Genomic DNA, 27,106 nt, shown 5'->3' on the forward strand with positions numbered 1-27,106 from the left:
AAATTTACTGTATTATAACAACAGCAACTCAAACCACTGGTGTAATGATAACCTCTGTGAAAAAGAAAAGGGCTATTTGGACAACTTAGTAGCCATGTAGAAAGCAGCCTCAGAATAAAAGCCAAATGAATCAAATATTTAAGATTTTTTTGGGGGGGGACTTCCGGCAAGATGGAGGAATAGGTGGACGCACCGTACCTCCTCGCACAACCAAGATTAGAACAACAATAAATTACGGTCAGCATAACACACAGAACTGACAGAGGATTTATCTGAATGGAAGTTGGATAGCCAAGAAGTTGAAGTAGACCCGTACATTCAGACCGGTAGGAGACGGTGAGCCGAGTGGGCGCGGGGCTGGCGCGGGTCGGTGGCGTGCGGAGGTTGGGGAAAGTTTGGCGCGGAATCGGCACGACAGCCATCGGGGCGCAAGAACGCAGCGGTGATCCCTGAGTACGCAAGCTGCGGCTGCCAGACCCAGTGGGGCAGTGATTGTGGACCAGGGCAGAGCTAGCAGCCCAGGAGACCGGGGAAGGGTCTGGGCCCTGGAGAACTGAACTGCCGCCATTGATTCCCTCCCGTCCCCGCTCCCGCCCCCGCTCCCACATATAACGTCACAATCTAGCGACTGGGGCGCCCAGCCCCGGTGAACACCTAAGGCTCCGCCCCCCACTGTAACAAGAGCGACCAGACCAAAAAAAAAAAAAATAGAGACAGGGAAAGACATAAGACATGTGTACAACAGAGCAGATCAGTCCCCCAGGACTCATCCTTTTGAGCAACCAAGAAATAGCCAATCTATCAGATGCACAGTTCAAAACGCTGGTGATCAGAAAGCTCACGGAATTGGTTGATTTTGGGCGCAATTTAGATGAAAGGATGCAGGTTACCATAAAAGAGATGCAGGAAGACACGCGGAGGAGAGCCAATAGAGACAGGAAGGTATCTGAGTCTCAAAACAATACAGTGGACCAGAAGGAAGATAGAATCAATCAAGCAGGAAAACATGATGAAATAAGAATTCAAAAAATCGAGGAGAGCCTTGGGAACATCCAGGACACCTTTAAACGTTCCAACATTCGAATTATAGGGGTACCAGAAGGGGAGGAACAAGTGGAAAAGTTATTTGAACAAATAATAAAGGAGAACTTCCCCAATCTGGCAAAGGAAACAGTCTTCCAAGAAATCCAAGAAGCTCAGAGAGCCCCAAAGAAGTTGGACCCAAGAAGAAACACACCAAGGCACATCATAATTACATTAGCCAAGGTAAAAACGAAGGAGAGAATCCTAGAAGCAGCAAGAGATAAGGGGACAGTAACCTACAAAGGAGTTCCCATCAGACTGTCAGCTGATTTCTCCAAAGAGACCTTACAAGCAAGAAGGGGCTGGAAAGAAATATTCCAAGTCATGAAAGACAAGCACCTACATCCCAGATTGCTCTATCCAGCAAAGCTCTCATTTAGAATGGAAGGGAAGATAAAGTGCTTTTCAGATAAGGTCAAATTAAAGGAGTTCATCATCACCAAGCCCTTATTTTATGAAATGCTAAAGGGACTTATCTAAGAAAAGAAGATAAAGAAAAAGACATGGATAGTAAAAGGACAGCAAACTCACAATTATTAACAACCACACCTAAAGCAAAACCAAAAGAAACTAAGTAAACAACTAGAACAGGAACAGAACCACAGAAATGGAGGGCACATGGAGGGCTAGCAGCAGGGGGGTGGGAGGAGGAGAGACGGGGAAAAGGTACAGAGAATAACTAGCATAGAATGTAGGTTGAAAATAGATAGGGGGAGGGCAAGAATAGTACGGGAAAGGTAGAAGCTAAAGAACTCATAAGAATGACACATGGATTGGATGTGAACTAAAGGGGGGGAACGTGGGTGGGAGAGGGGGTATAGGGTGGAGGGGAGGGAAGGGGGGAAATGGGACAAATGTAATAGGATAATCAATAAAATATATTAAATAAAGATTTTTTTTTTATTTATTCACTTGAGAGAGAGAAACAGAGAAACATCAATGTGTGGTTGCTGGGGGTTATGGCCTGCAACCCAAGCATGTACCCTGGCTGGGAATCGAACCTGTGACACTTTGGTTCGCAGCCCGCGCTCAATCCACTGAGCTACACCAGCCAGGGCATGAATCAAATATTTAAATGTTCAATATGAAACCATAAAACTAGAATAATATATAGGAAAACTTTTGATAACTTTAGCAGGATATTTTTCTAACTTTGATTCAAAATCCAGATCTATCTAAAAAAGATTAGAAGAGTGATTACATAAAAATGAAAAAAATCTGCACGCCACAAATATTCATATGCAAGAACAAAAGAAAATCCAGGTAAATATTTGCAACTGTGTCTGATACAAAGGGATTAAATCCCCAGATATCTAAATAGCTCTTAGAAGTCATTAAGATGATCCAGAAGAATGGGATAGAATTTTTAAAAAGGAAATACAAAGGTCCCCTACATGTATTATCAGATGCTCAACTTCACTCACAATAAAAGAAATACAACTAAAGATATATTTATATCTCATCTCCCCCCATCAAACTGGCCAAACAAAACGAAAATCTGAGATCATAATTTGTTGTCAGGACGAAGGGGACAAGGCACTCTCCCACACTGCTGCGAGACTGCAAAGTGGTGCCGTTCTGCATGGAGTCCACTTGGTAACACAGATTGAAAGGTCTAGTAAAACTATAAAACTACGAATCCTCTGGCCCACTTCTAGGAATTTATCCTGTAAATGAGTCAACAAGATCAAAGGTATTCATTACAGCATTGTTCCTAATACAATAGAGTGGAAACAGCCCAAGTACACCCATCAACAGAAGGCCAGTTAAATAATCTGTACTGCACCTCAAAGTGGAATACTGCACAGGCATGGAATAGTACTCTGTGGTAGGGACAGATCTCCAGGGTATATTATTAAGTAGAAAAAGCAAGGTTTAGAGCAATTTATATAGCATGTTATTTTGTATAAATGGGGAATGTAAGTATGCATTTGTGTTTGCATCCATTTGCAAAAAACTAACACAGAAAGGTTATACAAGGAACCAATAAAATAAGAGCAAGTTAGGGTGAATAAGATAGGGGGAAATAACACTTTTCAACATATACTTTTAAATACTGTTTTAATTTTTCAATATATGAATACATTGCTTATCCAATACTTCAGTGTATAAAGGGATTATAGGGCCTCAGGAAAATTGTAAAACTTCTAGATAGCATTAGTAATGAGAATAAAATAAAAATACCATTTCATAACTATCAGATTAACAAAAATCAAACAGTTTGATAATGTGGTTTTGGCAGTACATTGGCAAGGATGTGGAAAAACAAGAATTTTCATAGACAGCTGACAGAAATACACATTGGTACAACCACTTGATTAATCACTTTAGAATCCAGTAAAGCTCGAGATTAATTTGCTCTATAATTTACCGACTGTACTTCTAGACATTTATCTCTAGGGACCATCTCACACAGCTGCACAAGAAGACATACACAACTCACTGCAGCACTGTTTGTAACAGCAAAAAAAAAAAAAAAAAAAAAACAAACCTAGAAACACCCTAATATTTAATAGGTAAATAAATATAGTTTACATGCTGCATTATGTAGCACTAGTTAAAATAAATCAGAGCTATATGTATCTATATGTTCAAATCTTTAAAACAATGTTGAACAAAAAGTAAAATTAGAAAATGGCACATACAGTATAATACCATTATGTGAAATTTAAAACAACTTGAGACAATAGTATATATTGTTTATAGATAAGTAAATACGTTGGAACAGCATAAAAACGCACTCAGTACAGCTCCTCTGATGATTGAGGCATGTGAAATTAGATCAGGAGAGAGTAACAAGGTGACTTCAAATCTATAATCATTTCACTTACCCATAAAATAAAACATCTGAAAGAAATGTGTACAGCAAAATGCTGAGATGTGCCAAGTACAGCAGTTGTGGATTATATCAGTGTCTGTGCTTCTGTGGTTATTTGAAATATAGTGGTGGGCAAAATTAGGTTTACAGTTGTTTATATGGAAAAATATATAATACCCCTGGCTGGCGTAGCTCAGTGGATTGAGTGTGGGCTGTGAACCAAAGCATCACAGGTTTGATTCCCAGCCAGGGCACATACCTGGGTTGCAGGCCACGGCCCCCAGCAACCACACATTGATGTTTCTCTCTCTCTCTTTCCCCCTCCCTTCCCTCTCTAAAAATAAATAAGTAAATCTTAAAAAAAAGAAAAATATATAATACAAGAATAAGTAATAATACATTACCTGTGTTGTGCATACCCAACTATACAAGAATGTAAGAATAAACAATAATTACCTGTGTTTTGCATACCCAACTATAAGCCTACTTTTGCCCACTCTGTATTTCATTGTTTGAAAAACTAATCAAGGAAAAGATCCAAGGATTTACTTAGATCACATAAATCTAGGGTGTTAGAGAGACTGTCATCAATTTGAGCTGCTTGCTGCAAAACTGTTCCTTCCCAGAAATACAGCAAGAGCCACTACATTTTTTTTTCAAGACCTATCTCATATTCATTTTTTACCACTATTTCCAAAAATCATCAGATCCGCAAAGGAAACAAAAACTTTTGTCTTATCTGTGCAGCTGTTGAAGTACTTGCTTTTTATACTCTCCTTCATGAAGACAACCTTAAAAAGGGTCCCCAGGCCCCAGCTGCTTAGAAGCATGATAAGATGGAGGTGATAGCCTACAAGAATGGATAAGGTTGTTGTGCCTCAGCATTTCTGTGTCCTTGGACTGCCTGCTCCTGCAGTGGTTGCTTTCGGGTTTCCGGGGTGGAATGCTGCAACCACCGTAGATGCGATTAGACACCATCATTTATTATGTGGTAGTAAAGATGTTTTTGTGGAAGGTCTCATTACCTCATGCCAGTTTTACTACTATCAATCTAGCAAAAACAAATATGAACAAAACTAATTTTACCGAAAAATGTGAAGCCAGCTATATACGCAATACATTTCATGCTGTGGTTTCAGTACTTTCAGACAGCAGAGGACAGTAAAAAATATATATATGAGTGGGGCTCTAGATTCTCTAGGGAACCAACACATTGATGGATAGAGTGTTTATTATCTCTTGGTCTCAGTAGGGTCAGGTTCACCAGTTAAGTGAATTGCTGAATCAAACTTCTTTGGAAGTGCTCTTTCTTTGAAGGGTTCGAGAAACAAATTATTGGACTTGACTGAGCTCACCCAGCACACCAGTGGCAATGCCAACATTGGTGTGTTTGATCTGCATGGAAAGCAGCGTAGGATTATAGAAAAGGCTCTGGTCTCAGATATTGCCAAAGACCTGGGTTCAAGTTCCAGCTTTAATTACACATACAGTCATCAAATGTCTTTGGGCCTCAGTTTCTGATCTCTAGAATAAAGAGAGTTAAAGAGATGTCTTCTAATGTCCCTTTAAATACTAACATCTAATGACTTGAGAGTACTTCCTGTGCAATTTATGAAACTCTCGCTCCACTTCCCTAAACAATCCCTAACAATCTGTATGTCCTAACTTCTGCTCCTCCCTACTCTAAGCTATGGAATACGAACCAAAGGGGGGTGGGGGAGGAAACTGGATCAAGGAATATTCCCATTGCCTCTAAGCCATGTTAAAACATTTGCTCCTTTAATAATAACTCTGTCTTATTAGAGTTTCTAACTACAACAGCACACATTTCTAATATAATAATCACATAATTGAAACAAAGTTCATGCAGGTAAGTCCACAGAGGTATATTCAGCCATGTATCAGCAGTTTCAACTGCAAGATATATCCCTCTCAGTTACTTAATACATTATATTTTGGTATTCCTTTATTGGCTTTTAAAAGGAAAAAAATAATTTATTTATGGCTCATTAGAGTAAAATATGTAAATGACCATAAAGTTTCCCTGTGAAATACTAGTATTATATTGCTTATATATTTAATAATAATACATCGTCATACCTTTGGGGAAAAAGCCGACTTCCCAACATCTGAATTGAAATATTTCCACTTCAGTAAGAGACATAATACTTTCTAACGTGCTGAATTAGCATTTAAATGAGTTTAAAATGCATCAGCTCTATATCCTGATGACTGCCAGTCCTTAATGTCATCTCTAAGCTGACAGCAGCCTGAGCAGGCACGGGTGGAAACCACCGCGGCGCTTCTACTTCTAGTGCTCATTCAAGCATCCAGAGCTTCAATAAGAATGTTTCCTTCTAAAGCCTGTTCAGAATACTAGTGTCTCTTGGAACTCTTAGGTCCATTGTTTCTCAATACCCAGTAGAAAAAGTCAAAACTTAAGCAATTAGCCATTTGCTTATCTCTTAATAGTCAACTAATATCTTTACTTCTCAGTTTTATTGAAATGACAAAACTAGTTTATTCATTATCTGTTTTGTTTTGTTTTGTTTTGTTTTGTTGTTACCAATGTAGCCTTGAGTAATTGTATTAACCTTATCTGGAGGATTTTTTTCTCACAGGTATAAAGTCACTTCGGTTCTTTCTCAGGTTTGGAGAATGAACTGAAAGGTAAGTAAAAAGGTAAGTAAGGTAAAGGTAAATCAAAAGGTAAGTAAGTCATCTCCAGGGTAAAATCAATTACACAAACGAACTTGATTCCATTGCTGGAGGGAAACACAGCACAAAAGGAGGGAGAGTTCTAGCTCAGGAAAGCATTAATGCAGTATTAGATGTTGATGAAATGTATACCCAAACTCCTAGTAAGTGCTGGCATACTGGTTCCAACTCTGGGTGTTGAAAGAGCGAGCTCTCCTGGTTGCGTGTAATGACGATGACATCCCGTGGAGGACCCGGCGCGAGCACAGCTGCTTCAGAAACCTGACTGAGCGCTTCCCGCAGAGGACACCGACGCCCCTCCCCGCAGAGCACCGACTGAGGACTGAGGACGTATGAAGAAAAGCCCATGGTAAACTGCCCTTCTCACATCCATGCGTGCTTCGAACAGCTGCAGAAAGTTCAATCAGATGCTTATTTAGGGAGATGAGAGGCCGATGATCACCACTGCTTGGAAAAGCTAAGTGATGGTGCTTAGGCAGTCATTATGTTTTCCTCTCATGAAGGGTTGGCTATGGGCTCTGGTCATTAATAACCCATAAGAAAGATGGAAGCATATTCTTATCAGCAGTTTATTTTATGTAAGGAAAAATTGCTACATGATAGTTTACTTCTGTCTGCAATCTTTAAAAAATGACTTTATCCATGAACCAAAGTTGGCACCAGAACCTCAGAGTACAGAAATCAACTTCTCCATGAGTGATTAACTTTTAATATACAAATATTCATTTTCTTTAGCACAGGAATATAAACGTAAGTATGCTATCAATCCAAATACTTACATAAAAATCCAGATCCAGGGCCACTGGGAGAAAGCAGCTGCATTTCCAAGTCAGTGGATTAAGGGAGTGAAAATGAAAATGGAGTTGTAAAGAGATTATGGGATGACCCCCATGGCGGACAAAGCACTGCGCCGGGGCTGAGTCTGGGTTTCAGACGTTCTTCTGACTAGTTACATGACCTTGAGCAAGCCAAGTCACTTCTTAGGGCTTCAGTTTTTTCATCTGTAAAACTGCAGGACTGGGTTGCATTATCACTGAAATCTCATCTCAAGTTTAATTCTGTTGGTCTGTACACACTTTTAAGACCTGTTGGTCTCAAAACTCAAATAAAGTTTTTTGAAATTATACACCCAACATATATAGACTTGTTTCTCTATAAATTATATACATATACTAGAGTACTCATATGTCAAGTGTGTTAAAAATACAACCCAAAATATTAACAAGGATAAGATAAAGATAAACAATATTTACAGATAATTTACTTCATATATTTACCAACGATCAATTACATTGATGAAAGCCAAAAGATCAACTGCACTTCATTCTTTTTTAAACACCTGGTTCAAACCTTGTGATGGATGCAGTGATCCAAAGGCACTTCTAGGACCACGTTTTGTTCAATACTTAATTATAGGGGCTGACATAAACAAAACATAAATAAACACAAAACATATCAAAAACAAAACGGTACCTCACAATGATATAAAGATCCAGATGGAAGAAATGTAGAAAATTGAGTTTATTAACACTCATATTTTTTTCACTTTTATCTAATATCAACACTAATAACACAAAGGCTTTTGTTGAAATTCAGCTAATAATTTCCCCATAGTGGTAAGAATTACTTCACAGTCAAACAGAAGATTCCAGCCAAATCAGTAATTGCATTAAACATAAAAAGACGCAATTGTACAATTAAAAGACAAGGATTCTCAGACTAAATCAGAACACAACAACCTGGTGACACTTCCAAACGTTATACTTTAAATAAGAGGACACAGAAAAGTTGAAAGAAAATGCACAAACACAATATACTGTCTACACACTAAGCAAAAGGAAGCTGCCATCTTATACATATATCAGACCAAGTAGATTTTAGCGTTGGAAACCCTACTAACAATCAGAGACATTTCATAATGACAGGACAGTTAACTCGACAGGAAGTTATAATAATTTTAAATGTGTACACACTAAGCTTCGGAGCCTCAGAATATATAAAATGAAAACTGAAAGCACCAAAAAAGAAAAATACCAAATCTACCATCATAGTTGTGGATTTTAATAACACTTTCCAATAACTAATAAAATGAGGAGAAAAATTAATAGAGATAGAGATTGAACAACGTGATTAACTTGACCTCCTATGCATGGAACTTGTATCCTTTCCAAGTGCATGGGGCTCATTTACCAAAATGGAATGTATTCTGAACCATAACATAAGTCTCAACTAATTTCAAGAACAGAAGTCATATAGAATTGGTTTTCTATCACTGGTGGAAGTCAACTATAAATCTATTTTTAAAAAAAGAAAACTAGAAAATTCCCAAATGTTTGAACACACTGCTAAATAGCCCAGTGGGTCAAAGAAGAGGTAAAAAATGGAAATTCTAAAATATTTTCAGTTAAGTGTTAATGAAACACTTATTAAAACATGGGCTAGTGAGCACACACAAGACCACTCTGAACTGGGGTTTTACATTTTCAAAATGTTAGGTAAATGAAGCAATAAATCAAATGGAAAACACATGGGGTATTAAGTTACCTTCCAGCCATTTACATATAAATAACCTCAGTCTACTAATGCGACATCTGGGAATAGGTTCCTTCCTGAGCCGTATTTCTCAGGCTTTTAAAGCATTGGCGAAACCAGTCAGGTGGGATTTATATCTGCCTCAACATTCTTTTTTTCTTTACCTTGTGGCTCTTAGCTTACTCTAAAGTAGCCAAAATAACCATTTCCTACTTTGCTTCATCATATTTTCCATTTGACTTTTCTTAACATAGAACTTTTAATAAAGAACAGTGCATACCTGTGTCGTAATACACAATAAGCCGTTTGCTGTGATTGCCCACGGTTTGTGGCTCGAAATTCACTTCCAGCTGCATGGACTCTCCCACACTAAGACTTCCGACAGATGGCTCTACAGAGAACGGCCTGCAATACGCATGAGACACACCATCAGGACACGGTCCTGACCCGTGTGAGGGGAGGTGGAACAGATACACCAGTGCTACATCTGGAGATGGCTCAGTCCTGACACTGTAATTCAGCGATTCCTGAGTAAAGTAGACTTTTCCCCCTAATGTGAAAGAACTTAAGTTTTAATGTTAAAATAACAGTAATAAAGTCACAAGTTTAAAAGAAACTGAAATGATGCAATAATACTCTTGTTTGTGTCCTTGCCATTCAGCCATTTTTTAACCTTCATTGAGATTCACTGAGCGATTTCAGTAAGGCACAGATTTATAACATCTATGCAAATAATGTAATCAGGAAAAGAACAGTACTGTCAAAGGAACAAAAATCAAGTTTTGTGAGGGTTCGGAGAAGAAAGGGCTTCATAATGGGAAAATATATCAGCATCCCAAAAGGAAAGTGATAACACAATCACATGAGGATAATTTGAGGGCAGTTTGACAAAGCGTCCATTTAAAGGAGGGGAAGAGATATAGGGAAACTACAATTGATGACTCAATCACCCAAGGTTTTTAGCAGCAGGGCTGTTACCACCTCTAGGCCCAAAGAGCCAAGGAGAAAGAGTGGTTTTAAAACCCATGAGAGTTCTAAGAGAATGCTGCCTTATGAAGGGCAAGGAGCTTTAGTCAAGACAGCCAGCCAGCCCAGGGGGCTTCACAGGGAAGACACTAGGGGGAAATGTGTCCTGAACTCGCTTCTTCCTGTCTGCCTGCCAGCCTGCTGGGGCCCCCACAGCCTGAACCCAACCAGAAGCCAAAGGACCCGAGCCTGTTGCCCTCTGCCACATAGGTCAGCCTCCTGGGGGAGGGCGAGCTGGAGATGCGGGGAAAGCTCTTGAAAAAGCAAACTCGAGACAAGTCCTGTGTCTTCGAAATGGAATTTGGGCATGTAGACACTATGGGAAGGCAGAGAGGATTTGGAAATAGCTTTGTTTAATTGCCCTGGAAGGGAGGAGGAAGAGAGAAGCTGGAACTGATCATGAAGTACCTCAAATAATTTAGAGTTCTTCCTTCAAAACAGGACACCCAGTCCACTAAATTATTTTCATGCTCCATTTCACTTTTTGAAATTGTTAGTTTTTCAAAGTAATGCATTATACAATGTGTCTGGCAAGCTAAGCTATTTCTGATTATTTACTTGTATCAGAAACATTCCTGCCCTGGCTGGTGTGGCTCAGTGGATTGAGTGCCAGCCTGTGAACTGAAAAGCCGCTGGTTCGATTCCCAGTCAGGGCACAGGTCTGGGTTGCAGGCCAGGTCCCCATTTGTGGGTGTGTGAGAGGCAACTGGTCAATGCTTCTCTCCCTCCCTCGCTCCCTCCCTTCTTTTCTCTAAAAGTAAATAAATAAAGTCTTTTAAAAAAAGGAATAGTCCTTAAATCTTCCATTAGACAATGAACTGAATTCAGAAAGCCTAAGCCTTCTACGTGGGCTGCACTCACGGCAGAGGCGGCACCGGGTGGAACCTGGCGTTACCACATGGAACCTGGTGTTACCACTGCAGGACCCCTCACGCTTCCTCCCCCGGGCAGTCGCTGGTTTTCTCCGGTGTTCTCCATCTGAATCGCCCTGTCCTTTCTGTATTTTTCCATTCCAGTATTTGTCCTTTTCCCACACCTACAGCACCAGACCTCCGGTGAACCCCAGGCAGGTCTGTAGAGGCACCACGGTATAGTGGTTACAAGTCTGGAATCAGTGGAGTAAGTTCAAAACCCAGTTCTGCCACGACCTTGGACAAGTCATGGAAACCTCAGTTTCCTTACCTGTAAAATGAGGTAATGACAGCACCTACTTCATAGAACCCTACGGAGTAGTGAGAAGTTGGTGTGAGTAAAGTGCTTGTAATAATGCTGGGCACATAGGAAGTGCTAAGCAAGTGTTTATCATTATTGTTGTTACCGCTATTTTTATCTCCCTCACTGGCAGCCCCTACATGGAAGATGAGCCTGGGGATAATCTTGGGTATTTAGATGAGTTCAAATTTTTATAATTATCCTCTCAACCCTTTATGCTGCTCTAGAGACTTTTTAAAAAGCCTTACGGGCCATAACACATCCATCTCTTGTTCAAACACCTTCAGTGGTCCTCATAAGCTATGCCCTAAAGTTCAAAGTCTTAGGCATTTGAGGTCCCCCACACTCTGCTCCCAAGCAGTTTTGCATTCTCATTACACACACATATCAGTCTGAACGTCCTATGTACCTGTCACATTACAAGTTAGGCTGGGGTGGGACAGGATGGGAGGACTTGAGTCTCTTCACCCACAACCTCCCCTAGCACTGCCACCTCCTCTCCCTTCCAACCAGACCGTGCCCTCACACACACACAGACTTTCCATACTCCTCCCCAAGTCACCTGTCATAGCCTAGACTCAAAATCACCTCTGAAATAGAATCTTCCCTAATTCTCCTTCTTGATGATAACGTTGCCTTCCTCTCGGAGGGTATAACTGTCTTTTTTTACTTGTTACTTCAGTTCACCTTGTATTATAGATAGTTTTTATGCATCTCTCAATAGTTAGAGACTCTTGAGATGAAAGGAAAGAGAAAGCCTACAATTTCTTGAGTGCATACCCCGTGCTGGACACTACATGGGGCACTTTACATATGTCAATTCCTCTAATTCCCCCAAACCCTTGAGAAAGTAGATACTGTTATTTGCATTTTAGACATGAGAAAACAGATGCTCCAAAAGGGCAGGCAACTGTCCCAAAGTTACCCAACTAGGTAATGGTGGAGGTTGGATGGAAGCAAGACTTCAAGTTCAAGTTCTTTCTGTGTACTCCCTGAAGGTGGGAGCAACCTGGTTAGATTTATCTTTGTGTCTCTTACCACGCCATGCACAGATCTTTACTCACAGGAGTCTCTCAGAAGAGTTTGTCAAATTGAATTAAAACAAAATTTTAGAGGGAAATAAAAATATCTGTAATCATAAATTAATGTTTATAACATCTTGGTGAAACAGAAGAGGAACAGACTTTCAGTAGCTCAAGAATTTCTGCTTCATGTGAAATGAAGTTGAGTCTCACAGTCTCAAAAAAGTTTCTTTCTCCCTTGTGGCCTCAATAAGAATCTAAAATGTTGAGAACTTGACCCAGTTTCCTGGCTTGGGAACAACATAATCTATTGTAATATTTTCTTCTATCTTTGCCTCCCTAGTTCCTAATATTTTTCTTCCTATACTGAAATGAAATTGCTTTCATTTTCTTTTCAAATATGACTTGGTAGCAAAAAAAAAAAAACAGTTTTGAAATGATTTGGGTAGTAGTACATTGCAGAAGCTAAGCTAATTTTCTGTTTTTTTCTTATTGATTGTATTTTATTTTTTATTTATTTATTTTTTTTTTTAGAGAGAGAGGAGAAGGGAAGGAGAAAGAGAGGGAGAGAAACATCAGTGTGTGGTTGCCTCTCATGAGTCCCCCATTCGGGGTCTGGCCTGCAACCCAGGCATGTACCCTGACTGGGAATGAACCAGCGATCCTTTGGTTCGAAGTCCATGCTCAATCCACTGAGCTATACCAGCCAGGCCTAAGCTAATTTTCTGTGGGGGAAAAAAACGGTTATCCTTCTCTAGGAACTCCAGAAATCCAAATTCCATACAGAGGTAACAGACACTCTCCTGTTGTGCTAATGCTTGGCTTTATATTACACTAAATTTCTTCACTATGTAGAAAATCACTTGGGATAGCCATTTCTACTGAGGGGTGCCTAAGCTCTCTCAATAAATCAGATGTTAATTGGGTAGAGTGTAAGTTCTGGTGCTTAGACATTGTCTATAATTTGATTTTGTACTCCATTTTACTAAGAATGGACAGGCTGAAGAGGCTAGAAAACATCAACTACCAGAAAATGCTCTTACAAAGAAGTAAAAATATTGTTTGTCAAGGGTATAAGGCTGGCTCCTTCTACCAAAGTATTTGGTTTGGATATCACATCCTCATTAATACCAAACACTTGATTAAGGAGAAAATTTGAGTGCGTGAAAAATCATGAGCCATGAGAAAGATTTTAAGGGACTTTGAAAGATTTTTATTTAATCCACTACAAACTGCTCTAAAGAACTGAAACTGTTCCATGCAAATGATTCAATATTTTAGCAGAAGACTAAGTACTGAGTCTATTAAATAAAATATTAAATATAATATTAATATTTTTCTTCAGATAAGCTTTTTATTAACTGGTTCCTAACCTGAGGTTTTAGATTTTTAAATTGCTTCTTAAATCTTTCTGCTTCACCTTCTGAAATGAATTTTTCTTTAACAGTCAAAGTTATTCTGGCACCTACTAGAGTGTTAGGTCAAATCTGTAATAAAGTTGAAGAGTAATTGTTTACATTCTCTATATATTTTATAGCACTTGGCGGCTCCTTATATTAGTGTAAAAGCCATTCTGCCTATTTTATAGTACTTGGAGCATGCTTTTTATTTTAAATTATTATAGAGGTTTATAGTTGTAGCTTTGCCTTTGTGATATATTGTTGGTTAGATATCCTATAAACATTTATTGAGCATTTATTTATTTTAGATACTTTGCTAGGTGCTAGGGACATACAAATGAAGAGTTAAATACAACCTTGCATTAGAGAAGTTCATATTCTAATGGCAGCAACAGACACATAAAGTTTTATCTTACAATGTATATGAACTTAACCATTTATAAACTTAAACATTAGTTAAATTATTATTTCAATGAGAATAGGATCTTTTTAATCCTTGCCTGAGAACATTTTTTCCTTTGCTTTTAGAGAGAAAGGGAGGGAGAGAAAGCAACATCGCAGTGAAGAGAGAAGCTTCAATTGTACTGGTCCAGACTGGGGATTGAACCCACAACCTTGGCATGTGTCCTGACTAGGAATCAAACCCGCAACTTGCAGCTACAGGATGACTCTCCAACCAAGTGAGTCACACTGGCCAGAGCAAGAATATGACGTTTTTGAAACTATTTCCTGTGAGATATTATTTCAAACTGACTATTGACTCAAAAAGTAGCAAGACCAAGAGTATGTGCTGGGTTTCTGACTGACCCCAAAGTCTCAAGCTACACCCACTGCTCTACCACGTCTACTGACAATCACGTTAACTGAAATAGTGGTCCCCACCCCTGTCCGGGCAGGACAATCTCCTCTGTATTTTTTAGAATGGACACTTGTCAGGAGAGCTACCAGAGATTTAGATTCAAAATGCAGTTGCATCCTTTTTCGTTGCAGCCCTCAGGTTCTCAGTTGTAAACAACAGCAACCAACTCTGGCTAACAAACAGAAAAGGGATTTATGGGAAGAACCTGAAGTAGCTCACTGAATAGACAGCATGGCTGGAAAACATGCATTTTGTGGAAATAACATAAAACTACTATATCATGCAAAGTCTAAGCAGGAAAACAAAAATATTTCTAAACAGGGGATGTAATTGAGAGACTTAGTGACACAGAAGATGGGAGTGGTGAGAGGCCCAATTTAAGACAGTGAGATAGCTCAGGGATTCGTAACAACAGTAAGCCATTTCCACCCCTGCGCTGGAGACAAAAGATGGAGAGGAAGTGAGGAACTGGCAGCAGGTGGAACTATGACACTTGTCCGACGGGACCTAGAACCACGAGAAAGTGCATCTGCTTGCTGGGGACTCTGCTGAAGCCAGAGAGGGAGAAGAACTACCCTGACTTCTTCCTGCCCTGTAACCTCCTTCTAGTACCCCCAACTCGTCAAACACAGCTGGTGTCCTGCTGACTCCAGAGGCTAGGGGAGCTCACACAGCCCCTGGTGACATTGCAGGGAGAGAGCGAGGGATGGGTCTGGGAATCCAGAGCCCAGAACTGGCCCAGGTTTGCTTTAACCCAGGCTTCGCTATTAATTTACCAGAAGAACTTAGATAAGGCATTTCCCTTTTCAGCCCTTAATTCCCTCACCTGTAAAATGAGAATGTTGGACTCTAGTTTCTAATGTCTTTGTAATTCCTGGCTAGTCCTTAATTTGGCTCACCAGTTTACCTTACAAGTGTTTCTGTATCAGGAGAAGATGATTCACATTCATAGCTACGGATAGAAAAGTTTGCGGTCTTTTCCTGCCACGTCACACTATTAAATCTGTGGAGTAATTTTGTTTCACTTTATGGGAATGTAGTATGTGAAGATATTTATGTGTAGTTTTGAAGATTCAGTCAAACAGCCCAGGAAGACATGCTGCCTGCACTCGTTTGCTCGCCTTGGGTGGATTCTCTTTTACACTGAAAAAAACCCCACGTAACGGGAAGTCTTTAGTGTGTGTTACACATGGTGGTTGTGGGGGGCCTTCCTTCAAATAAAAAAAGACTGCTTCTTTCTCCTAAGTCCTGGTGAGCCAGCTGGACAACCTGCTTCCTTCTCCTTCAAGCAGAATAAGTGCGTCTCACCATGGGACGACAGAGGCCGTGTAAGCACTGATGGGCTGTGTCAGGAGACACCACTTTTCAAAAGAGCTTTTTTCCTTTGCTTCTGATGGTTGGCTTCTCTAACGTGATTCGGCATCCTGCTTCCTGGTGATTAGGGATGCGGAAAGCTAGAAAGAGTGTCTCTCCTATCTAACAACGAAAAAGAACCCAGAGAAACAGAAAAATCACAAGTTTTCTTGAACCCCTCAGAGAGCTGAGGTTGCAGGGCACACAAGAGGCCTGAAATCTGAAAGTGGACGATGCCCGTCCCCACAGGGGAGACGGGACACTTGCCGGCTGTCCCACCAAAGAGAAACAGAAGCTCCCTCCAAGCAGAAGCAGTGAGTGGAAGCGATATTTGAAGAGATATGGCTGAGAATAAAATAAAATATAAAAAAAGATCCAGGAAGCTCAGAGAATTTCATTCAAGATTGAAACTGAAACTAAAAAGCAAAATAAGTTCCTTAAAAAAAACAAACAAACCCACCCCTAGACACATCGTACTCAAAGTGCTAAACAAAACAAACACGGGGTGGCAAAAGTAGGTTTACAGTTGTGAGTACACGAAATACAGAGTTTATTCTTATATTATTACATATGCATTACTGTATTATTTATTTGTATTACAACTGTAAGCCTACTTTTGCCCACCCTTATAAGGAAAAAAACTTGAAAGCAGCCCAAGAAAAAGACATGCAGAGAAATAAAGATAGGGGTTATAGCAGACTTTCATGAGCAACATGTAAGCCAAAAGACAATAAAATGACATCACTAAAGCACTAAAAAAACAGGGACATATTACTATCAACTCAGAATTCCATACTGTAGAGAAAATATTTTTCAAAAATGAAGGCAAAATACTTTTTATTAAGTAGCCAAAAACTGAAAGAATTTCCAGTAGACCTGCCCTACAAATAAAAATTAAAAATAGTTTTCCAGCCGGGGGTAATGCAACACGAGACAGGCATGCAGATCTGTGTGAAATGGTCCGGAGACAGTGGTGCTCCCGGGACACCTGGAAGAGCAAACACGAGCTCCCAGCCGAAGGATGCACCCCCAACCTGCATGGTGACAGCCCTGCTGCCTATAGCATCACAGACCAAGATACTTGAAAACTCTGCTACCAGCAGGACTAGGAAGACTGGATAAAATATAAGTTACATAAGTGAGTGGCTGAACATGCAAGCAATTAAGGCAAATCCACAAGATTCAAAAATGAAGAAAAATCTAAGAACCAGAGCTGTAAGCCACTGAACTAATTGGGTCTGCCCTGGGTTCCCAATAACCTTGATGCCTGGGTTTTAACAGCCGACCTTGAGATAGTCAAGTCAGGGAATTTAGAACAAAATCCCCATATAAAACCTGGAAACTTGAAGGGCTGCCAAACCATCACCAGGACAAGTCCTGTCTTGGTTTTGAGAGAAAGAAACACAGTTTCTCCAGGGACTCCTGACTTCCGACATGTGTCTTACGCAGGTGTGGGGTTTGAATATGCACTATCGGTCTACGAACCCCCAAGCCCCAAAATTACCAGAAGAGTAGTTTCCATAGTTTAATCGTGACTCAGGCAGAATTCTGGAGAGATGGGTCCTTTAACCAGCAAAGGATTCCACAGATAAAGCCCTTCTGAAAATGAGCTCACAATCCAGATCAATATACACACTTTGTTTAAGTGATGGAAAAGAACTTGACTCTGTTTCCTATCCTCCCAAGCTGGTCATTCTTAAGCCATCAGTGCCCTGCTGATCAGACACTGTTTTCAAGTTCCATAACAATTGTTCTTTCCCACCTTATAAGAGAGCTCCTTGAGGGCAAGGCTTGTCTCACTGGCCTTCACGTTGTCCCATGGTGTCCACTACCCTGTAGCTGCTTCTCAACTAATCAGATGAAAATCTAGCTCCTTTGCTTATCCTAGCTATGTGCTCTAGAGCAAGTAATATAGCCTCACTATTGCTCTGTTTTCTCATTTTCAAAGCCTGAAAAAGCAGGTTGAGTTTTTCTCACATTTCATCACTCTGAACCCTTCTTCTGCCTGCCTTTTCTATTTTAAAGACCCTTGTGATTACGCTGGACCCACCCAGGTAATCCAGGATGATTTCCCCACTTTAAGGTCAGCTGACTGGCAGCCTTAATCACATCTGTAAACCCAGTCCCCTACTGTCATCTAACATTACAGACTGACAGGTTCTGAGGATTAGAATGTGGGCACATCCAAGGAGCCATTATTCTGCCCACCACACTGGTAGCGGCTCATTTGAAGAAACAATAAAAGAACACCCACTTACTATGTAGTACTCGCTATGCACTTGCAACATACATTTATTAATTCATTTATTTCTCACAACAACCCTATTAAGTGGCTACTGTGCTTTTCCCCATTTTTCAGATGAGAAAACTGAGCACCATGAGCTAACAAATATGGGCGATCCCTAGAAGCTGGAAAAAGCAAAGAAATGGATTCTCCCCTCAAGCCTTCACATAAGAACCCAGTAGAGGCCTCTGATCTACTGAAATGTTAGATAATAAATGTGTGTTGTTTTAAGCCACTAAATTTGTGCTAATTTGTTATAATAGCAGCAGAAAACCAATACAGCCAGTTATAAAATTCTTAGTCAAAACGAATGTCTATTAATAGATTCCCATGGGCCATTCTCTATGCTAAGTAGGAGTCTCATCCAGCATTTCAGAAGACTTTCCATACCCAAAAGGGTAACCTTGAAATTTGGTCTCCTCTTGAGAAGAGGATGTCTGCCCTACATCAGGGAGCTCTCCCAGCCTTGCAGCTAAGACTGTAACAAGCAGTTCCAACTCCAACTGCTATTCCAGCAAATTACTTGTAGTAACTAGATGCAGCTATAATCAATCAAAAACAAGAGCCAAAGGAACGCATACCTATAAGTTGTGATGTGAAACACAGTGTCTTTGTTGCCAATGTTTCGTACCAGCAGAATCTTCTGAGTGCTGTATTTGACAGGGCAAGTGGCAAAATTCAGCTTGTCAGGAAAATCTAGGATGGCCCGAGCACCTCTGGCTTTGATGGGTACAATAAACTTTTCTCTTTCAGTAACACAGGTCAACATATGGGTGTAATCCTACAGGAGAAGGTACAATGATTACTTGTGGAAACACCGACATGATCAATATAACTGGGTGAGAAATATGGCCATACGCAGGCATCTAGCAAAGAAAAATTAATATATTCTAGGAAACTTTCTCAAGACAATTATAGTTGTACTTTCAATGAAGTACTCTTTTCTGACAGAGAGAGAACAGTTCAAGTGTTAAAACCTACAAGCTAACAGAAAGCTTACGTTTCATGTGTTTCCCAGATAGTAGGGAGGTCAGATGGGAGATGGTTGAGGCACATTTTTGTTTAGATCAGAGGAGGTTAGATCACCAGTTCCCTCACGTCCTCCTTCCAACTGTGCCCATCTGTCCTTTGGGAACCTGTGTTAGATTGATGGCTCCTATTAATGGTCTGGCTATGCCCACACTCTTTACCATGTGGCTTTCACTCCTCCATCATGAGTGGAGTCTCTTTCCCTACCCCTTGCTTTGACCAATAGAATGTGGCCAGTTCCAAGCTGAAGCCTCAAGAAGCTTTGCGCATTTCCAGTTTTGCGCTCGGAACACTGCCACAGCCACGTGCACAAGCCCTGTCTAGTCTACTGCAAGCTGAGAACCCAGGTGTCCCATCCACGGTCCTGCTAGACCTGCCTTCTGCCCCAAATATGTGAGAGAGCCCAACCAAGAGTTGCCTACCCAACCTTGAGAAGGCCTAGTCACGACCAGCTGAACCACAGTCTTGCAAGCAATAATAAATGTTTATTATTTAAGCCATTGAGTTTTGGAGTTGTACAATAGCTAATTGATACATAACCCAGTTTAAACTTCACCTCTTGTGCAAAACCATTACTGACCATTCCAAGTACAAATGCTGAGTTCCTGAGCACCTATCATCCCCAGTCTTGAGTCTAATTGTAACACAAATGCTGAATTAAGTCACCCTTTATATCATCTCTTTAGATAGAAGAACACAATTCTCACCCTCAGTGTAGGAAAAAAAAGTTAAAAGTAAATCCTCACCAAAAGCAAAACTAAATATAAAAGGAAAGTATTAACAGTCCCCTCAAGAATAGGCCCACCATTATGGAAATTTGTTATCTAAACCAGGTTTATTTCTCTTCATTTTAGGTTTTCCCATCATTTTACTGTATGTTTTAGCTGCAAGCAATCTTCATACATGTTAAGTCCACTTTGAACTTGAGTTTCCTTTTGGTAATCATGTAATAAATGGTACTTGGTGCAGGTTGAAAAAAAAAAAACAACTTTGAGCTTTGGCATATAGTAGGAATGGGAAAGTCTAACAGACAGATTGACGGATAGACCTGGCAATGCCTCAACTTCATGAAACCCACAGGACTTGTAAAAAGCAATGGTATCCCAACCAGTTTACTCATTCAACCACGTTTATTAAGTGTTCAGGACTGAGCTAGGTCTAGAATACAACTGAGTAGGACACAGACATGGATCACCCTGAGCTTATGTAATAATGGAGGAGAAATGAGCAGGTAAATAAAGCTTGTCTAATATACAGTGTAATGTGTATACAAATAAAGATAAAAAGTCTAGTAGCCAGAAACACTCCCATGACAGAGCCCCTACACCTGCGGCCTCTCTGACCCCCAACTCCAAAGTCATGGCCAGTTGTCCAGTCAGCATCTTGCTGGATGCAATCTTACCAGTCCCAAAGCAAAGCCCCTGATGAACTCCTCTGCCTGCAACTGTACATGAAGATGCCTCCCAAGCAGAAGGAATGGGGGCTGAAGTCCCCTACTCTGCTGGTTCCAACTGCATCAGCCCAGAGGGGGAGCCTTTTTCTCATGTCCACAAAGGCCCCACAGTGCCAGCTGGGGGCCTGCTCATTTGCCTTCCCTCCCCCTAACCTGTTCCCTCTCTGTTCCCTGTCTCGGTACTGACATCTCCATCTTCCCAGTGGCCTGGATTTAAAACCCTGGGATGAGGCATCCTTGATTGCTCTGTTTCTCAGTTTCTCGGTTTCTTAGTAAATCCAGTTGGACCAACCTTCAAAATATGCCCAGACCACAGGGACTTCTCACCACCTCCACACTGTCACCCTGGCCCTGGCCACTTCGATCTTTCCCGGCTAACTGGACTCTATTTCCACCCTTGCTCCTCTAAAGTCTGTTTTCCACACACGGGTCAGGAGGGTCCAGGTCAAATGGAAGCCCATTCAGGTTGCCCCCCTGTTCCAAGGCTCCCAAGCTGAGAGGGTTCAGGGGCACCAGAGCCTGGCACCCCTGTCATTTGCTCCCATATCTCCTCCTTTTCTGCTTGCTCACTGCTCCAGCTACCGGCTTCTTCGCTGCTCCTTGAGCACGCTAGAGGTGCTCCTCCCTCAGAGCCTTCAAATACCATGCTCTTTCTAGAACATGCTTCCCTGTAATTGTTCACACATATGTGTAGTCATATATACATATGTGTATGTGTGCGTACATACATATGTATAGTTTGCTCCCTCATCTCCTTCAGGACTCCACTTGGTCCACTCTGTCACCAAGGCCCCCCCGACTGCTATATTTTAAACCTAACTCTCCCTCTCCTGTCCCATCACTTCCTAGCTTTTTGTTCTGCTTTAGTTTTCGCAAAGCCATCTAACATAGTATATATTTTACCTTTTTATTAAGTCTACCATATGTCTCCCCCCAATATCTCCGTATCGACAGGGATTCTGCCCGTCACATTGACCTCTTATCCCCAGTGCCTAGAACAGGGCCTAGTGCTCAGTAAACATTCAACAGATATTTGCTGAAGGCAGGAAAACGAGTAAGATAATGTTGAGTGAGGAAAAATAAAGCATGGAAAGGGGGAAGGGGGTGAGTGGAGTCCTTGTATATATAGGGTGGTCAGGGAAGGTGTCTGTGAGGAGGTGACGTTTCAGCAGAGTCATAAGTGAAGTGGGAATGAAGCCACATGAATGAATGGCAATCTGGGTGAAATGTGATTCAGAGCCTGTGGCCAGAGGGGAACAAGGTAAAGAGAAGCAAGAGATGTCGCAGGAAGGTTGGGGGAGCCAGATCAGGCAGGATCTTGAAAGCCACTGTAGGACATGAGGATGGCCAAAAGCATTAATGACGCTGAATGCTGATCATTATGTACCTGGTTTATGTTTTAGGAAAACCACCAGCTTCTATGGAAAAAAAGGGGCCAGAAGCCATTGCAATAGTCCAGGCAAGAGATGGCATTGACCTGGCCTAGTGTTTGGTGAGGAGTAAATATCTAATCAGTGTTAGCTATCATTATTAAAATGTTGTGTTACATACAATGATTTATGTAGGGCATATAGGAAAAATTCAACTTGTGTTTACTCTGGTTAGGAAAATAATAATGACAATCCTGATAATGACAATAATAATAGAACAAGATAAATTCAGAAAACAACAAGGGCTTTGGAGAACATAAAACATGGTAAAGTGATAATGTGGTAAGGGTCTGCTTCAGGCCAAAACAACCACGGAGGCCTCCCTGAGGAGGTGACCTTCGCATAAAGACCTGAGCAGCAAAAGGAGCCAGTTAGGTGAGATCTAGGAATGGGCTGTCCCTGACAAGGGAAATTGCAAACACAAAGGCCCTGAGGTTGAAGCAAGTAATAGAAATTAATGGCCAGTACTCATAAAATGTATTAAAATTGAGTTGTTGGGATCTTAACTCTTCAACTGATTCTGGTTTTTAGAAGGTAATGCCAGGCTCAAAAATTACATATTCAGACACATGGAAGTAGAAATTACACTAAGCATACAAAATTCAACAATGAAACAGTATACTCTGATTACATCAGAATCCTAAAGAGATAAGTGCTATTTTCATTTTTTCTTAGGAGATCAAACCTAGCAAGCAAAGGTTTCATCGGGAATTAGAAATCGGAAAGTCCTGGCACATATGGAAACAGTATTAACTGAGGCTCTGAGAGAAAGAACAAAAGATGGAGCGGAATCCAGGATGAGAGGCGACCCCAAGGTAATTTGTCCTATTTTATTCCATACGTGCATATTCTCTGCCTTGTTCTGCAGAAAACGGAGCACAACTGGAGAGAGTTTAGGAAGCTAAATTGATATATTCACTGAGATGTTTTCAAACGTTTTCAAACCTTTTCAAATTGCCAAGGGAGGGAGATTTGGAGTTTGGCTGGAGTTATATGCGGTGGGTGAAAGCAGTCTTAAAGTCAACCACCTCGGGAGGCAGTGGGGCCGACCCAAGCAGGTGGCTGAAATGCAGGCTTGTTTACTGACTGTCCAAGACCACAAGGATGTGGAAATCATGAAGGCCGGCTCTTCAAGCACTTACGAAGTTGTCCCTAAGTGCACTGTGCCATTGTGACATTCTTTTGAGCTAATAAAGCCCATCTGTGACATTCTTTTGCATTACTAAAGCTGCTGTGAAAATACTGACCTGCATGTCTTTATGCATATGAACAACTGTGAACCTACTTTTGCCCACCCCTGTGTATTTTTTTTTTAATCAGTTCACACACTCATAAAAGATGATGAAGAAATTCTTGAAACAACTCCTCAAAAATGTGTTCCAAACTCTGGATTTCTATATTTAATACGACAATATTAGATTATGTACAATCACGTATTTGCTACACTGGCCTAAAATTAATTCAGATGCTACGACTGGGGAGGCTCTGTCAGCCTGCAGGCTCAGCAATGACTTTAGGTGACGAATCCCTCCCACTGTGCTTGGATTCAGGACCATCAGGTCTCGATTCAAGGCCAACATATTTATTCTGAGTTCCAGATAATTACTTTCTACCCTATGTAACAATGCTCTCCAGATGAAAATTCCTATCCACTTCTCGTCCATTAGCCTTCCAACATGCCTTTCCTCCTGACTATAAAGAAACAGCAGTAGAATACGAAAATGGCAGACTTGGCTTTCTGAAAATGAAAAGAATAAATCTTTATTTTACATTAGCTCCATGAGACAAAGCAAACATGGCAATAATTCTGTCCTTTAAATTTTCAGGCAAAGGAAGATGATGTCTTCTGCAGCAAATGCCTCTCCAGGCATTGGGAGGGGGCGCACAGCCAGTGTATTAAGTCCTCGCAATCCTTTCTGCCTTTTCTCCACTCCTAAACTTGATGGGGTGATGGCTAACACAGTAAAACCAGAATAGACTGGAATTTAGTGACTTTAACACTTAGTGTCCCTGGAAAATGTTATAAATTTCCCACCCAGTTCAAAGTATTTATTACATATCTTCCCAGTCTGAAATTCACCCCTCAAAAGGAAAGAATCAGCTGAGTCTTAATCAGTTTAAAAATGGGACTGTCAGGTGGATGCAATGCACAACATGGAACAGAGTCAATAATATCATGATAACTACATACAGTGACAGATGAGTTACTAGATTTACTGTAGCCATCCCTTTGTAAGGGATATGATTGTCAAATGACTATTTTGTACACCTGAAACTAATATAACGTTGCATGTCAGCTATAATTTAAAATAAATTATTTTTTAAACTGAGTCTGCTCCACTGTCGTGATCCCTGTCCCCTACTACTCTGACTCTTTGTGTGATTTCACTGGGCTCTCAGCTCCCTGGAAGCATCTACATTTCTCCATCTGTGACCTTTGGCTTGAAAAAAGACCTGAGACTTCCAGATTTACTTTTATCCTTAGCATATAAAATGATAATGTGGGTACTTCATGGTTCATGTATAAATCATCCACTCCAAATAGTTCAATTTCCTCTTTGGCTTTTTTGCTTTCTAAGCAACCCATAAACCCACCAATCTGCCTCTCTATCCCCACGCACTCTCCCCTCTCTCCTGTTCCCCTCTGAGACCAGCCCCTCTCCTTGTGTACTAAAGCTCGGTCCTCCTCTCTGACCCCAGCATTTCCTGAAGCATCACTTTTCCCTCCGCTGACCATTCACGAGTCAGCTTATGACCATGCTTGAACGGCCTCACCTTAAATAACCCACCCTTGACCCCGACATCTACCTCCAGCAACTGCTCATTTTTCCAATTACCCTTTACAGCAAAACTCCTCAAAAGTGTTATTTACGCTCCGAGTTACCACCTCCTCACTTTCCGTTCTCCCTCAAACCCACCCCATCAGGCTTTTATACCCAACATTCCACAGAAACTCGTCTTGCCAAGGTCACGAGGGACTGCCAAATCCAATGGCTAATTCCACATCTTTATTGTATTCTACTTTTCATAGCTTTAGACACGATTGACCTCTCCCTCCTTTTTAAATCTCCTGGTTTGCTTCCCACTTCATAACAACCCCTTCTTAGTGTCATCCTCCACCGGCACCTCCTCCTTTCCCCAGCCTCTTCTTCATCTACCCTCGCTCCCAGCATCATCTCCACCCATTGGTGGAAAGTGCCATCTTTACACTTAGGACTTCCAAGTATTTGTCCCTAGCCCCGACAGCTCCCTTTTATCACAGATCTATGTGTCCAACTGCTTCCTTGATATTTCCATTTGGATGTACATACGAAAGTTCAAATTCAACATTTAAAAGACAGAGCTCTGGATTCCCTACCTTACCCCAAGCCAGACTCACAGAACTGCTCTTCTCCCACTGTCCCCTACCTGAGTAAATGGTGCCACCATTTGGTCAGCTGCCAACCAAAATACTGAAGCAAACTAGATTCCTTTCCTTCTCACACCCTTTATCCTGTCCATCAGCCAATCATGGCTGCTCTACCATAAAAACATATACTTTTAATCCACCTGCTTTTCTTCATCTTCATTGTCACCTCCTTAGTCCAAATCACCCTCATCTTTTGCCCAACTATTACAACAGCCTCTTGTCTCTTTTTGGTTCTGCTACATGTAACAGGGAACAGAATAAGAGCAATTTAAATGAGATAGATTTTATTTTTCGCCCACAAAGAAGTCCAGAGGTAGGCGGGCCATGTGGGTATGGCGGGTCCACAGTGTCATCAGAGATGCAAATTCCTAAATTCCTGCTCTATCATTCCAGCTCACAGCGTCCATCTTCAGTGTCTCTGTGCGGCAGAGTCACTCCTGGGATGCCAGCTCTCACAGCCCAGCTGCAGCCCTGGAGGAGAGGGCAGAAGGGCAGAAGAGAGCACCGCCTGCTGTGTCAGCTCTCATCAAGGACATGCCTGCAAGTCTTGCTCACACCTCATTGGCCAACACTTAGACACAGCTGCAAAGGAAGCTGAGGAAATGCAATCTTTTATTTTAGGTGGTAATGAAGCCAATCAAAATTTGTGATTCTCTTACCAGTGAGGAAAGAGAAAATGGGTGTCAAGGGGAGGCGACTAGCCTATGCCTCACACCCCCTTCAGTCCGTTCTCTGGGCAGCCACCCACCGTGTAAGTCGGATGTGTCACTCCTCACCAGAGCCCACCCCGGTAAAGGGAAGGGATCCAGTATTTATCCCATCTTTGCTGTTTAAATTTGACTTCAGAATCCTCATTGGATCACTACAAAAATAAAACATAAGAGACATTTCATTCTTCTTGATGTGATGCAATTAGGGAGTTACCTAAGAATTATTGTCTAAAAAAATATCAAGTATGAACCTAATGGAGTCTCTAGATGTAACTACCAGTTTATAGGAAACAGGGGGGACAGAGGACCATTCTACAGAACCTGATAGAGATGCAGTCGAGGCACCTTGTTTGGATCCAGATTTAAGCAAACCAACTGAAAAATTATATTTAGATATAACTTTTATACCTCAGTGGGGAGTTCTGAATACTGACTGAATATTAGATAATATTAAGAAGCTATTTTTTTAGGAGTGATAATGGTATTGTGGCTATGTTAATTTTTAAAGGTCCTAATCTTCTAGAGACAAAGAAGGAAACATTTATGGATGACATAAGGTGACCTGTGGGACCTGCTTCCAACCCCTCTGAGGCAGGGAACAGGACAGGTGACGTAAGACTGGCCACGCACCGACCGCTGGAAATGCTGGTGACGGCAGCTCACCACCCTGCCTGTTCTCTCTCCTTTTACGTGTGAGTGAAAGCTTCTGTAATAGAAATGTTTTCATGTGCACTTTGAAAGGGCTTCCTGTCACACTCTGCATGACTT

General features: G+C 41.1%; 1 protein-coding gene across 1 annotated transcript in view; it reads right to left on the bottom strand.

The window, feature by feature from the left end:
* HYDIN (HYDIN axonemal central pair apparatus protein) overlaps positions 1-27,106 on the bottom strand; it is a 322,142-nt gene that overhangs the window by 233,176 nt on the left and 61,860 nt on the right. The window contains exons 6-7 of the mRNA XM_045819132.1: positions 18,889-19,088; positions 9,432-9,556 (exon numbers count right to left, since the gene is read on the bottom strand). Of these exons, the coding sequence (XP_045675088.1) occupies positions 9,432-9,556; positions 18,889-19,088 (325 nt within the window). The remainder of the gene's footprint in view (positions 1-9,431; positions 9,557-18,888; positions 19,089-27,106) is intronic.

The sequence above is a fragment of the Phyllostomus hastatus genome, unplaced genomic scaffold (genome assembly GCF_019186645.2).
Source record: "Phyllostomus hastatus isolate PE091 unplaced genomic scaffold, TTU_PhHast_1.1 phas_scaffold_345, whole genome shotgun sequence".
Lineage (NCBI taxonomy): Eukaryota > Metazoa > Chordata > Mammalia > Chiroptera > Phyllostomidae > Phyllostomus > Phyllostomus hastatus.